The sequence below is a fragment of the Stegostoma tigrinum genome, chromosome 14, assembly GCF_030684315.1.
Source record: "Stegostoma tigrinum isolate sSteTig4 chromosome 14, sSteTig4.hap1, whole genome shotgun sequence".
NCBI lineage: Eukaryota > Metazoa > Chordata > Chondrichthyes > Orectolobiformes > Stegostomatidae > Stegostoma > Stegostoma tigrinum.
The window spans coordinates 31,858,255-31,874,014 of record NC_081367.1 but is presented as its reverse complement, the minus strand read 5'-3'; the positions used below and the strand labels follow the sequence as shown (position 1 = coordinate 31,874,014).

The window sequence follows — 15,760 nt, the reverse complement described above, 5'->3', positions numbered from 1 at the left end:
GAAGTGGGGATGTTCAATGATGATTGCACAATGTTCAGCATTATTCCAGACTTCCCACACTGAAACAGACAATGTTCAATGCAGCAAGACCTGGGCAACATTTAGGCTTGGGCTGATAAGTAGCAAGTAACATTATACTACACAGATGCTAGACAAAGACATCTCTAGCAGGAGAGGTTCCAATCATTGTTACTTGATTCTCCAACTATTCACATGCTGGTAGCTACCATTGACCAGAAACCAAGCTGGGCCAGCATGTAAATATTGTGGATACAAGGACAGATCAGGGTCTGGGAACTCTGTGGCAGATAATTTTAGGGCGGCACGGTGGCTCAGTGGTTAGCACTGCAGCCTCACAGCACCAGGGACCCGGGTTCGATTCCAGCCTTGGGTAACTGTCTGTGTGAAGTTGCACATTCTCCCCGAGTCTGCGTGGGTTTCCTTCAGGTGCTCCAGTTTCCTCCCACATTTCTAAGGTGTGCAGGCTAGGTGGGTCGGCCATGCTAAATTGCCCGTAGTGTTCAGGGGTTTGTGGGTTATAGGGGGATGGTCTGGGTGGGATGCTCCAAGGGGTAGTGTGGACTTGTTGGGCCAAAGGGCCTATTTCCACTCTTTAGGGAATCTAATCTAATTCATCTCCAGATTCTTCAAAGCGAGTTCACCGTCTACAAGGCACAAATCAAGATGGAAGGTGCAACACTTGCCTGAATGCAGCTCCAACAGCACTCAGGAAGTTTGACACCATCTAGGAAAAAAACACCCCATCCATCACCTTCAACATTCACTCACTCCACCAGCGATGCTTACTGGTAGCAATGTGTACCATTTACAAGGTGCATTGCAACAACGCACCAAGATTCCTTCAACAACAACTTCCAAATTCACATCTTCTACCTCCGTGAAGGTAAAGGGAAGCAAATACAGGGGAGCACACCATTTACAAGTTCCCTTCCAGGAAACATACTACCCTGAGTTGGAACTTTAACACTGTTCCTTATTTGTTGCTTGGCCAAACTCCTGCAAATTCCTTCCTAACAACAGTGTGATTGTTTCATCGTATCTTGTCAAGGGCTTCAATCTTTTGGCAGCTTACCATTGCCTCCTCAAGGTCACTTAGAATGCCCACATTACTTGAATAAATAAAATAAGTTAAGATATCCGGTGAACGAAATACAGCTATTAGAAAAGTCAAATTTAGAACGTATTATTTGCAACGTAGTTTTCGAAAACAGCATTTCTTAACACATGCAGTGTCAATTGTACTTTTTAAATCATGTTGAACAATCATGTCTGTGAACCAAGCTACTTTGGAACAAAAAGGTCTGTTGAATGTCTGTTATCCTAATAAAAACTGCATGTTTCCTTTCCTTAGAAGCCTATACTACCTAAGTAGGTTTAGGGAATTTCTTTGTCATAATTTGGGGAGCATCAGCTTAGAAACCAGAATAGTACACAAAGCGTATTTGCAGTTTGACCAGTTAGAACCAATCCTTCATGTTGGAAACACCATTCCGTATATCCCAACTATGTATGTGGCTGTTACTGAATGGAAATGAGGCATTTTGCTCAAGGAGAAAGGTAAGTTTGGAGAAACTGTTATCTTTCCCATCTTGAATAGTCAGCTTCCATGTGACATTGGCCCAGGTCCAGAAACATCATTAATCCATTCTTTGGTTAAAAAAAGTATAGCTTAAAAACATATCATAAAAAGAAACAATGATGCACAAGAAATGCTAAGAGTCAATGTGGTACATTTTGTTTCTATAAATTGCTTCAGAACATTGTATTCTTCACTCTGTTTCATTACTCTACTGCACCTTGTATGGTATGATCTGCTCATACTACAAGCAAAACCAAACTTGACACTGGACTTAGGTACATGTGACAATAATAAATCAAATCAAAAATGAATGTTCTTTGGGCCAGACTGCAAAATTCAATCTCGCAACTTAAGTTAAATGTATTTTTTGTATGATCACATTTATGTTCAAAAATCATTCATACATATAGATCATGGCTTGGCTGAGAGCCCAGACCTCCAATACACTGTTGAGACAACCACAACCTCAAACTGATTAGTACCTCCATTCTCTTATTGCTGTAATCAATTTCACTCTGTTTATATCCACAAGATTATTGGCTTTCACCTTTAATTGGGCTGCAGTAAATGTCAGTTTTTCTTAAAAAAAAGAAGGTAGAATATTACCAATGAATAATCTTTCTTTGTAAGCTTTTTTTTCATGCTTTACTTGCACTGTGGAAGATTGGCTGGTAAACAGGAAACAAGAAGTGGTCATAAATGGGTCTTTTTCTGCCTGGTAGGATGTAACAAGTGGTGTGCCACAGGGATCAATCCTTACCTGTTTACAATTCATATAAAACTTACTTGGATGAAGAGACAGAAGATATGGTGGCTAAATTAGCTGATGACACAAAGGTGGGTAAGAATGATAATTGTGAAAAGGACATAAAGAAGTTACAAACATATATTGATAGGTTATGTGAATGCACAAAGATCTTCCAAATGAACTATAATGTGGGAAAGTGTAAAGCTTTCTATTTTGGCAGCAAGAATAAAGAAGAAGCGCATTATCTAAATGTTGATTGATTGTAGATCTCCAAGGTGCAGAGGGATCCAGGTGTCCTCATGCGTGAATCACAGAAAACTAGAATGTAGGTACAGCATGTAAAAGCAAATCTACTAGAATGTTATCACTATGAATAAGAAGGTAGGAAGCTTACAGGGTTTCCATTATACAGACTACTGGTGAGACTATACCTGGGAAACTGTGCTGACCATCTTATTTGAGGAAGGATGTAGCTGCATTGGAATCAGACCAGAGAGTGTTTACCAAAGTAATACTTGGAATGTACAAGCTATCTCACAAGGAAAGATTAGACAGGTTAGGCTTATACCTGCTGGAGTTTAAAAGATTAAGAGGAGACTTGTTTGCAACATACAAGGCCCTGAGGGGTCTTGACAGACAATGTCTCCTCTTCTAAGATAATCTAGTACTTAGATCACTGTTTAACATTCAGAAGTTGCCCAGTTAAAAAAAAGATGAGAATAATTGTTTTTTAGTAGTGGTCAAAATCTTTGAGACTCTCTCTGAAAAGGTGGTGGAAGCACAGTCTTTTCAGACTTTTCAATCTTTTCATATTTTCCAAGGCAGAAGTGCATAGCTTCTTATTAAGGGGTGAAAGGTTATCAAGCATAGGCAGAATGTGAATGTGAGGTTACAATCAAGTCAGCCCTGATCTTATTGAATGATGAAATAGGTTTGAGGCTCTTGGTTCATATGTTTATACAGTGTTCATTGCTTCTATACAGTTTATAGTGGGTCAATGAACATGGGAGTGCATAGCTCGACATGGAGGTTATAAGAATATAGGGGAATTGCAAGGTTCATACTATGGGATGGGGATGAGAGGCCATATAGGTTGGGTATAGGGCACAACTTGATATGTGGGATATGAGAAGCCATAAGGATTGTTTGGCAAAACTATAACCTGGCATTGAGTTATGAGGGGAGGGGGTGAGTCATATATCGACAAACTGGGACTTAAGGAAGACCTTTTGAACTTGCATTGCAAAGGGTTTCGTCATCTAGATTATGGTTTCTGACACCTCTGAGATTCTGTGAACCATTATATTTTCTAAAATGAACAGTATAACGTTATGAAAATCACAGAGGGCTAGTGCACGCCTCTTCCTGCAATTGAGCTGGTCAGGATAGCACTACCAGGCGTAGTATAGCTTAAAAACATACTTTGAAAAGAAGCAATGATGCACAAGAAATGCTAAGAGTCAATGAGGTATATTTTATTTCTATAAATTGTTTCAGAACATTATATTCTTCACTGTGTTCCATTACTCTACTGCACTTTATATGGTATGATCTGCCCATACTGCAAGCAAAAACAAACTTTACACTGTACTTAGATACATGTGACAATAACAAATCAAATCAAAAACAAATGTTCTTTGGGCTAGACCCAAATCATCTTGCATCCTTAAAAAGGAAATCCTACAAATCAGAATTTCCAGGAATGGGATCAGGAATCTCAGACTTTTGGCCTTGCTTGACATTTATAAAGGGGTTCCAAGTCATTCCAATTGTCTGAACACCAAAGCTGTTAATTAATGTAGTCTTTCTTGCAGGTAAACATTTTGCTGACCTGTATTGTATAGCCCATTCACCCCAAGGCTTAAGATGTTTGGTAAACACTAAATAGTTCCTTGGTGACTAGTAAAATCAAGAATTATAGAGTCATATGGCACAGAAACAGATCCTTTGGTCTCACAGACCATACTGAGCGTAATCCTAAACTAAACTTTTCTCACCTGCCTGCTGCTGGCTCATATCTCTCCAAACCTTTCCTATTCATATACTTAGCTAAGCGTCTTTTAAACGTTGTAACTGTGCCCATATCCATCACAACCTCAGGACGTTCATTCCACATGTGAACCACCCTCTGTATAAAACATTTGCCCCCGTGTCTTTTTTAAATCTCTCCCCTCTTACTTTAAAAGCATGCCCATTAGTGTTGATACCTCCCAGCCTAGAGAAGACACCTGCCATTAATTTTATCTGTACCCCCCATTATTTTAAAAACTTTCATAAGGTCACCTTTCCATCTCCTACACTCCAATGGAAAAAGTTCCAGCCTATCCAACCTTTCTGTATCATTCAAACCTTACATACTCGGCAACATCCTGACTCATCTCTTCTGAAGATCTTCTTTTTGAAGAGGGGCTGAATAGATTAGGATTATTTACATTAGAAAGACAGAGGTTGAGGCAGAACATGATAGAGGTCTACAAAATCATGAGGGGTATAGACTGGGTGGATAATAAGAAGCTTTTCCCCAGAGTGGGGGACTCAATTACTAGGGGTCATGATTTCAAGGTGAGACGGGAAAAGTTTAAGGGAGATATGCGTGGAAAGTTCTTTACATAGAGGGTGGAGGGTGCCTGGGACTCATTGCCAGTGGAGGTGGTAGAGGCAGGCATGATAGCATCATTTAAGATGTATCTAGACAGATACATGCATGGGCAGGGAGCAGAGGGATACAGATCCTTGGAAAATAGGCGACAGGTTTAGATAGAGGATCTGGATGAGCGCAGGTTTCGAGGGCCGAAGGGCCTGTTTCTGTGCTGTAATTTTCTTTTTTTTTGTTTTTTGCTCTTGAACCCTCTCCAGCATATTAACATCTTTCCTATAGCTTTTTCACCTGTTTCCTTGTCATATATTTGTCAGGACACTAAAAGCCAGTGTTCTTACATCAATATACAATGATATCGCTGAAGTGTTTACAAAGCAATACAGTATTTATCCTCGATCATGTGCTGTTGCCTGAAATGAAGAGGCTGTACAAAGTAACAACACTGGGCTGCTTGAAGTTAATTTCTGAACAACAGTACTTACATTTTGATGAATTGATAGTTCTATGATCTGTAATGCTTTAGTTTGGCCTTCCCAAATTCAAAGAGTCAACTGTGCATTTACACTTAGTTACTTCTTGCCTAACAAAATTGTCATATGGAATATTAAGCAGTTCTGCTTTGGGTTCAAATACAACAAGCCCTGTAGCAAAGGCATTACTCGGTAGTTATATAATTTAGGATGGGCATAGGATGCACCTCATCTGTTTGTTGTTAGCTTTGCCTTAAAAAGCAAAACAATGTTAGTAAAAACTCTCGCTGGATTGAATCACCTAGTATATGCTGCCTTAGCTGACATGAGGAAATTTTTTGTTTCAGAAATTTTGAAAATTTGTAAATTAATTCATAACTTTTATTTGTGTCGGTAGATTCCAAGCCAGTTGGTAACATAGAAACAAGGCACATGCATATCCTTTGTGGAGAGAGTTTATTGGTTTGCTCAGTCTTAATCTTTTCATCCCGTCACCAGTGTCATGGCTGCTCCCTCTATTTATGTGCCCCAATGACAACTAATGTCCATTACCTGTTTCTCTTAATATTAACAGAGGCATTAAAACCATACAATATGACCAACAAGACATTAACTATCTGAACTGAGCAATGCTCCCCTGTGCTTTCATTTCAATATAGCAGAATGACAGATATTAATCTCAAATTAGCTTTTTTTTCTCTTGAAATTCAAAGTGTAAATGTTCAACAAAATTAGCAGTGCAAACTGTTAGCAGAAAAATGATGAGAACAGCTTGTGATGGATCAATCATTCTTAATTATTCTCAATTATTTTAACACTTAGTTAAGGAAGGTTCATTAAGCTTTGCCTTCAGCTAATTGTTTCAATGCTGGCATCATACGTTGGAACATTTGTGCTCATTTGATTTTTCAACAGAAACTGCAACAACCGCAGCACTAGTTACAAACTGCTAAAATCACTAGGTCAAGACATTCAAACAAATCTAACAACTTCAAGACTCAAAATCTCCCCTCCCCAAACCACATCCCAAAACCATTTCAACTCCCCCTCCCATTCCTTAGACAACATCTCCACCCTGGGCCTCCTGCAGTGCCATAATGATGCCACCCGTAGGTTACAGGAACAGCTACTCATATTCCGCGTGGGAACCCTGCAGCCCAGTGGTATCAATGTGGATTTCACCAGCTTCAAAATCTCCCCTTCCCCCACTGCATCCCAAAACCAGCCCAGCTCATCCCCGTCTGCCTAACCTGTTCTTCCTCTCACCTACCCCCTCCTCCCACCTCAAGCTGCACCTCCATTTCCTACCTACCAACTTCATCCCGCCCCCCCCCCCCCCCCCCCCTTGACCTGTCTGTACTCCCGGGACTGATCTATCCCCTCCCTACCTCCCCACCCATACTCTCCTCTCCACCTATCTTCTCCTCTATCCATCTTCGGTCCGCCCCCCCGCCTTTCTCCCTATTTATTTCAGAATCCTCTCCTCATCCCCCTCTCTGATGAAAGGTCTAGGCCCGAAGCGTCAGCTTTTGTGCCCCTAAGATGCTGCTTGGCCTGCTGTGTTCATCCAGCCCCACACTTTGTTTTCTTGGATTCTCCAGCATCTGCAGTTCCCATTATCTCTGATCACATCCCAAAGCCAGCCCAGTTTGTCTCCGCCAGCCTAACCTGCCTGATTTTCTCCCACCTATCCACTCCTACCACCCCCACTACCCCCCAACATCCTACCTACCAGCCTCATCCCTGCCCCCTTGACCTGTCCATCTTCCCTGGACTGATCAACCCCACCCTAACTCCTCACCTACACTCACCTTTACTGGGTCCATGCCCGCCTCTTTGACCAGTCTGTCTCCTCTTGACATTATCTGTTCCTTTATCCATCTTACATTCACCTCCCCTTCTATCTCTATTTATTTCAGAATTCCCTTCCCCTCCTCCATTTCTGAAGAAGAGTCCCAAAACACCAGCTTTCCTGCTCCTCTGATGCTGCTTGGCCTGCTGTGTTCATCCAGCTCTACACCTTGTTATCTAACAAGTTCCTTTTATGTTTACAATTTAGCAATGCTAATTGGATAAAAATGCAAATTTCTTCTACTTCAAACAACAAAGTTCTTACATTACAAGTAAACCTTGCAAAACATTACTAATCTTGCCTAAAGAATAGCTCCTAGGTCAGCATTATTATTCTGTATAAAAGCCAAAAGGGTGAAATGGAAGATGACAAAATTAGATTTGAAAAAAATTGGCATAAAATAGGCAGAGATACTCAAAAATTCAGAATTTATAGGAACTTTGAAAAGAAAAGCTGCAGTAGAATGGAAGCAAGTACAGCTACAATGTTTAAAAGACATTTAGATAAGAGTATGAATAAAACTGTTTGGAGGGATATGGGCCAAATGCAGGCAGGTGGGACTAGTTTAGTTTGGGGTTATGGTTGTCAATGAACTAGTTTGACTGAAGGGGGTGTTTCCATGCTGTATGAATATATGACTCTATAAGATGTGTTTCACTGGCTGTTAGTACTAAAACCGAACCTACTGGATTGAGATCTGACTTATGATGGTCCATTACAAGCAAGAAGTAAATGTGGAATCCAATTTAAAAAACTGAAATGAAGAATATGAAACTGTAATTTCAAGTCGGTGAAAATGGGAACTAATGTTTTGAGAGAGAGGACTAGTACATGTATATAAGCTCTTTAATAGTAAAATACATTTATGCGTTTTAAATGCATGCTAAAAGAAATTTCAATCAAAGTTTTCTTTTGGTTTTTGAGTCTGAGAGGCATTATGAACGATAGATTTGAACTGCTTTTTGTTGGTTGCTTAAAGGAAGGCATTTGCATATGAGCATTTATGTGTGAACGTACAAATACATACATGGATGCCACCAATATGAGAGTAGATGCACAGCTTGCCTCAGTGCAGTTCGGGGTGTTTCCTCAGAAGATTGAGAACAGAATCTAGTCCTTCAGTGTGCTTAAGATGCTCACAGTTGTAGACCAGTGTGGAAAAAAGGATTGGAAACCTGCATGTAAGTCACTGGCTCAGCTCATTATGAATTTAGTGTTCACCGTGTGTTTAACCCATCATGCACGCCTCTAGTGCTCTCAGAGTACCATGAAACAAGTACTTGTAGTACTGATACATTTTGCCATAGAATCAAGCTCTCCTTATCAGCAAAGTCAGACAATTTTTATGCAGACTGTGCACTGCGTACCAGAATTTGATTGCCTAATTTGGAATCCTAGAAATCTTTGAACTCTGCTTGAGCAAAGGACACTTTACAGAAAGTAGCCACTTATTTTCTGTCACAATAATGAGGCTTTAGATATAGCCTTTATCCCTAAAGAGCAGGCCAACAAAGGACAACCTATGCTTAATGCTCATCCTCTTCACATTGCATAAATGACTATATTTCTGAAACCATGACATCATTCCCTTAGCTTACGTAACAACACCTCATGAGGCTCAGAGTTTCATATCAGACCATGTTGACCTTTGCTTGTCCTGGAACAAGGCCTTCTTCATAGATCATATAATGCCTACAGTGTAGGGGAAGGCCATTTGGCCCAACAAGTCTGCACTGACCCTCAGAGTATCCCCCCCAGCCCAATCTCACATAACCCACCTAATCTACACATCCCTGAACATTATGGGCAATTTAGCATGGCCAATCCACCTAGCCTGCACATCTTTGAACTGTGGGATGAAACTAGAGCACCTAGAGGAAACCCATGAGGAAGCGTGCAGAATGTGCAAATTCCACATAGACAACCACCTGAGGGTGGAATCGAAGTCAGGTCCCTGGTACTGTGAGGCAGCAGTGCTAACCACTGAGTCACCACTCCTCCTTGTGGACCACATGGGTTGATGTATTTTTTCTCCTAATTCTCACTGCAAAACCACTCAACAAATCTTACTTTTTACTCTTGGCCTTTCCGTTGTTGATCAAATAAACAGGAAGAAGGAACAGTATATCTACATGAGAAGGCAACTACTCACAGGAGACAAGATAACAAAATGTGAGGCTGGATGAACACAGCAGGCCAAGCAGCATCTCAGGAGCACAAAAGCTGACATTTCGGGCCTAGACCCTTCATCAGAAACATTAGCTTTTGTGCTCCTGAGATGCTGCTTGGCCTGCTGTGTTCATCCAGCTTCACACTTTGTTATCTTGGGTTCTCCAGCATCTGCAGTTCCCATTATTTCTGATACTCACAGGAGACAATATTCCTGAATCATGGTTTTGTTTTGAACTTTCTTTGCTTCGGCAGGTGACTGGCAGTGAAATGCATGGTTCGGTCACGATTAACCACGGTGAAGATTGCGTTTTAGGTAAGCTGCCAGAGCTTATATTGACACCTGAAGAACTTGAAATACAATAACAGTTTGTTAAAGGCTTATAGTTGATAATTACTTTCAACGTATTTGATTCTACTTACGTACCTGACAAAATTCAGAATTATTTAATTCACCTTGCGAAGAACTGTATTCTAAAGATAATCAGGCTATAATAGGTGTGATTTTAACCCTGTGTAAATGGATGGATTTTGAATGATGAAACATTAAGCTGTCTCACCCATTCCGATCAATGTTAAGAGAAGTCATGGCACTATAATCTTGACAAAAGTATCCAAAGGGTCTTTGAATTGTGAAATGCCATATTTTGTAAACCCACACAACAAAAGGTTGACAATTTAGCATGAACTGTACTAAATCTAACTTCCTGGATTTCATTGGTCACCTCTGTTCAGGACTGTGCAACTCTGCACCATAAGACCCAATTGAAGTGATGCTGTTTTGTAATTCAAGCACGAATGATCTCTGTTAAAATTGCTCTGTATTTCTGAGTCCTCCTGGAATGCAAAAGAAGTATTGTGTCTGCTTTGCTCAATTATCATGCATCTTCTTCAACTTCTCTTTCCCAGCCTCTCCATTCCCATCTCTGGTCTATGTGAAGAGCTCATGGATTTCATTATCATTCAACTAGTCCTGCTGTATCCCACCCATTTCCCTTGTTCGCTAGGCTAAACCTTTCCTGTGGATTTTCCCTGCCCAAGCTCTTTTTTAAATTTCTCTTCCCTCATCTGTTCTCAGCTTATGTTGTCCAGAAGACGCATTCTATGCTCACTCATTTTAATTCCCTGTCAACTCCCATCATAGTATAATAAAATGTGAGGCTGGATGAACACAGCAGGCCAAGCAGCATCTCAGGAGCACAAAAGCTGATGTTTCGGGCCTAGACCCTTCATCAGAGAGGGGGATGGGGTGAGGGTTCTGGAATAAATAGGGAGAGAGGGGGAGGCGGACCGAAGATGGAGAGAAAAGAAGATAGGTGGAGAGAGTATAGGTGGGAGGTAGGGAGGGGATAGGTGAGTCCAGGGAAGACAGACAGGTCAAGGGGGTGGGATGAGGTTAGTAGGTAGATGGGGGTGTGGCTTGGGGTGGGAGGAAGGGATGGGTGAGAGGAAGAACAGGTTAGGGAGGCAGAGACAGGTTGGACTGGTTTTGGGATGCAGTGGGTGGAGGGGAAGAATTGGGCTGGTTGTGTGGTGCAGTTGGGGGAGGGGACGAACTGGGCTGGTTTAGGGATGCGGTGGGGGAAGGGGAGATTTTGAAACAGTTTCAAAATCTCCCCTTCCCCCACCGCATCCCTAAACCAGCCCAGTTCGTCCCCTCCCCCCACTGCACCACACAACCAGCCCAATTCTTCCCCTCCACCCACTGCATCCCAAAACCAGTCCAACCTGTCTCTGCCTCCCTAACCTGTTCTTCCTCTCACCCATCCCTTCCTCCCACCCCAAGCCACACCCCCATCTACCTACTAACCTCATCCCACCCCCTTGACCTGTCCGTCTTCCCTGGACTGACCTATCCCCTCCCTACCTCCCACCTATACTCTCTCCACCTATCTTCTTTTCTCTCCATCTTCGGTCCGCCTCCCCCTCTCTCCCTATTTATTCCAGAACCCTCACCCCATCCCCCTCTCTGATGAAGGGTCTAGGCCCGAAACGTCAGCTTTTGTGCTCCTGAGATGCTGCTTGGCCTGCTGTGTTCATCCAGCCTCACATTTTATTATCTTGGATTCTCCAGCATCTGCAGTTCCCATTATCCCATCATAGTATGCTTGGTAACCAACATTGTACACATTTCATTTTCAACTGGCACTATTATTTTCAAATTTCTGCCATTGTTTCCCTCCTGAATTAAAACCATGCTCGATGCCTCTCTGTCTGGTTGCGAAGTACCACCCCATTTTCAACCTCCTTTTTTTTCCGCAAAACTTCATCAACATGTTGGTCTCCAAATGTCACGCTGAAAACAGGTTTCCACAGCACTGAAATAAGCCCTAAGTAGAGTCATAAGTAATACCATATTTTAGTCTAGTCATGATGATACACTACACTTTTTTTTCTTGTCCACCTTGATCTCTCTCCATCCTGCTCTACTGCTTTTCTTTTTAACCTATATTAACCCCTCCATTGTCTCTGCTCTCTCTTCCTGGGGAGACTCAAATTCCTCCAATTGAAAAGACTGATTGTCTTTGATTGAACACTCCGTCCACAAATCTCATTCCATCACCACTGATTCCACTCGCTAGTCACTGGCTTAGCCTGAAACAAGATGATTTCAAAAAATGGCCATCATACAACTGTGCATCATTGAGAACAAAATTAACGCAGTAATGGGAAAATTGTAGGTTTGGTCTATGCACATAATCTAAAATGATATTCCTGATACCCCCAAGGCAGTGGTTTGTGCACTGTAGGTTAGAAGTTTTTTTTTAAGATAAGGTTACAACTAATCCCCAATTTTGCTCTTAAGGCAGCCTTAGTAACCGGATACATGAGCAGATGTAATTGAGCCATGAAGTAGACATACTTCTTTAATGAGAAACAGGATCACATTTGTGTAACATAATACTATTATATACATATCTTACAAGCTGTATACAAGTTGGTATTTCCACAAACTTACAACTTACAATTATTTCAACTAACAAATTAAGCACAATGTTAATTTTTACTTTTGACAGCTTTATGTAAAAGATATTTTTGTCTAACCCAATGTGGTCTGGCTGCAAGTTGTCTGTTAAACAGACTATTTTATAGGTCTTACCTTTCTGACATGTTGTGTCTATCTTACAGTCTGCTTGTTGGCAGCATGAGCTTCAGTGCATTGAGTAAAGTCTTTAAATTGATCTGAATCCATGAGAAAGACAAAGGACTCGAGAACTGGCCAAACTGGTCTGTTACCTGGTAACATCCCAAAGCTAAAGTGACAGACACATGAGATAAGGATCAGGATGCGAATTAGGTTGCATGTCAGATGAAGGTGGGATTAAAAAAAAACTGCTAATGAAGAAAACCAATATTTATAACAATAGACAGCAAAGGAGAGCGTCAGTTTAAATGTATGCAAGCTTTCAGTGTTGTAAAAAAACTCATGTGCATGATATTCGAGATAAATAAGTGTTCCTATAGTTCAATTAATGGATATCGATGCCAAGTCTGAAGGATTTATGTTCCCCAGAATGATAAATTCACATTCAGAGTAGGGCGGCATAGGTGATTGTGTATCATGCACAAGAACCATTATAAATTTGAACAACTATAGTAGAAAATGCCTTTTAAAAGTTGCTGTTACAGACAAATCAACATCTTATATATTGATTGTGATTGTATTTGATTAAAAATATCAATTTTCTTAAGTTTTCCAAATGTAATTCCAAGAAATTTTAAGCTATAATGTTGATGATTCAAAGCTGCATTTTAAACTTTCAGTTCAATTTTGGGACAATTTACAAATGTTGTTCCATCATTTTGTTTCGCTGGTGAGATATGGACTTCATTGACAAGGTTAACATTTATTGCCTACCTGAAATGGCCCTGCAGAAAGCAACAGTGGACTGCCTTCTTGAACTGTTGCAGCCTATTTTGTTCACATCGTGATGGTGATTGGGGATTATCAGAATTTTGACCCAGTGAAGAGGGAGGAATGGCCAGAGATAATGGGAATGGCAGATGCTGGAAAATCTGAGATGACAAAGTGTGGAGCTGGATGAACACAGCAGGCCAAGCAGCGTCTCAGGATGAATGGCCATATGGTTCCAGATCAGAATGAGATGTGACTTGGGGCTAAACTTGGTAATGGTTGAATGCCCATGTGCCTGCTGAATTTGTTGTTCTAGGTGGCAGGAGTCACGTGTCTGAAAGATGCCATTGAAGGAGGTTTGGCAAGCTACTGCAGTGCATCTGCAGATGGTGACTTTCTTGCTACTGTCAGTCAATGGTGGAGGGAAACTGGCAACCAATCAAAATGGCTGCATTGTCTTGGATGCTTGAGAATTGTTGGAGCTGTATCATTTAAGCAGGTAAATGGTATTCCATCACACTCCTCTCCCTTGTAAATGGTGGATAGCCTATAGGCAGTCAGGAGGTGAATTACTCACCACAAAATACGGACAGGCTCCTGTAGACGCAGTACAGTATTTATGTGACTAGTCCAGCTATGAACAATCTCTGGTCAATGAAACTGACCATTAAAAATAAATTTGGTACAGGGATGAGAATACCAGATAACAAGGTGTAGAGCTGGATGAACACAACAGCCAAGCAGCATCTTAGGAGCAGGAAAGTTGATGTTTTGGGCCTAGGGCCTTCATCTGATGTGAGGGAGGGCAATGGGGTTTAGAAATAAATAGGGAGAGAAGGGGAGTTGGATCGAAGATGGATAGAGGAGAAGATAGGTGGACAGGAGACAGACAAGCCAGAGAGGCAGGGATGGAGCCAGTAAAGGTGAGTGTAGGTGGGGAGGTAGGGAGGAAATAGGTCAGCCCAGGTGGGATGGATAGGTCAAGGAGGCGGGACGAGGTTAGTGGGCAGGAAATGGGGCTGTGGCTTGAGGTGGGAGGAAGGGATAAGTGAGAGGAAGAACAGGTTAGGGAGGTGGGGGTGAGCTGGGCTGGTTTTAGGATGTGGTAGGGGGAGGGGAGATTATGAAATCCACATTGATACCATTGGGCTGCAGAGTTCGCAAGCAGAATATGAGTTGTGACCTTCGGGTGGCATCATTGTGGCACTGCAGGAGACTCAGGATGGACATGTCATCTGAGGAATGGGAGGGGCAGTTGAAATGGTTTGCAACTGGGAAGTGCAGTTGTTTATTGCGTACTGAGCGTAGGTGTTCTGCAAAGTGGTCCCCAAGCCTCCGCTTGGTTTCCCCAATGTAGAGGAGGCCACAACAGGAACAGCGGATACTGTACACCACATTAGCAGATGTGCAGGTGAACATCTGCTTGATGTGGAAAGTCTTCTTTGGGCCTGGGATGGGGATGAGGGAATAGGTATGGGGGGAGGTGTAGCAGTTCCTGTGGTTGCTGGGAAAGGTGCCGGGTGAGGTGGGGCTGGAGGGGAGTGTGGAGCAGACAAGGGAGTCATGGAGAGAGTGGTCCCTCCGGAAAGCAGACAAGGGTGGGGAGGGAAAAATGTCTTTGGTGGTGGGGTCGGATTGCAGATGGCGGACGTGTTGGAGGATGATGCGAAAATATGTTTAAGATGTCAGGTGCAGAGGTAGGAGGACTAGAAAGCTTGCTTCTCCGGGATTTATGATCGTGTTTTAAGATTAGAAGTAAAAATGATCACATAAAACATCCTCCAGCGTTCATCCTCCATCACCCTCTTCAACACCTCACATTCTCCATCCCTAACCATTTCAACATCTGCCACCCAATGCCTTTTAACTCCCCTCATATCTGCCAATCTATTCCCAGTATCCACCCATCATCTTCCTTAGAGTCTCCATGCAAAGCTATTCCTGTGCGCTTAACCCCATGGTTGTAATCAACCTCCATGCCAACCGAAGCCATGTGCATGACCTATATATCCCACACCCTCTATGCTCCTTTACTCTCTTCCAACCATTTATAGCCCTTTGAAAACCTAGTGCCAACTCATGCTAAACCATGTCAAACACTCATCTACCTTCGCACTTTCACATATAATGCCATCTCTCCTAGTATTCATCATGACTAGCCCTCAGGACTGTTGCTGTTGAGAAAAGGTATTCTATTGAGTAAATTAAGTCTCCTACTTATTTCACTGCCTCGTCTTATTCCTGTATGTGCCAAACCCTGTGTAAGTGCTGCACCCCAGCATTCCTCTGACACTACTTGTGTTGACCCTCTCTGTGAGTGCCTTGCCATCAGGCAAAAACTACTGTGAAGAGTTAAGTAATTTCTTGGGCCAAACATCACTGCCAATAAGGAGGTGGCCTGGGTGCTTCCATAAATGTTAGCTCATCTAACATATTCCACAAATGCTGAGTTTTTGTTGAGACAGA

At 42.0% G+C, this 15,760-nt stretch overlaps 1 protein-coding gene across 1 annotated transcript in view; it reads right to left on the bottom strand.

Annotated features, from left to right (window-relative positions):
• LOC125457735 (uncharacterized) overlaps nt 1-12,597 on the bottom strand; it is a 40,944-nt gene extending 28,347 nt beyond the window's left edge. Inside the window, exons 1-2 of the mRNA XM_048542319.2 lie at nt 12,539-12,597; nt 9,639-9,789 (exon numbers count right to left, since the gene is read on the bottom strand). Of these exons, the coding sequence (XP_048398276.1) occupies nt 9,639-9,789; nt 12,539-12,549 (162 nt within the window). The 5' untranslated portion in view covers nt 12,550-12,597. The remainder of the gene's footprint in view (nt 1-9,638; nt 9,790-12,538) is intronic.
• Nucleotides 12,598-15,760: the final 3,163 nt, after the last annotated feature.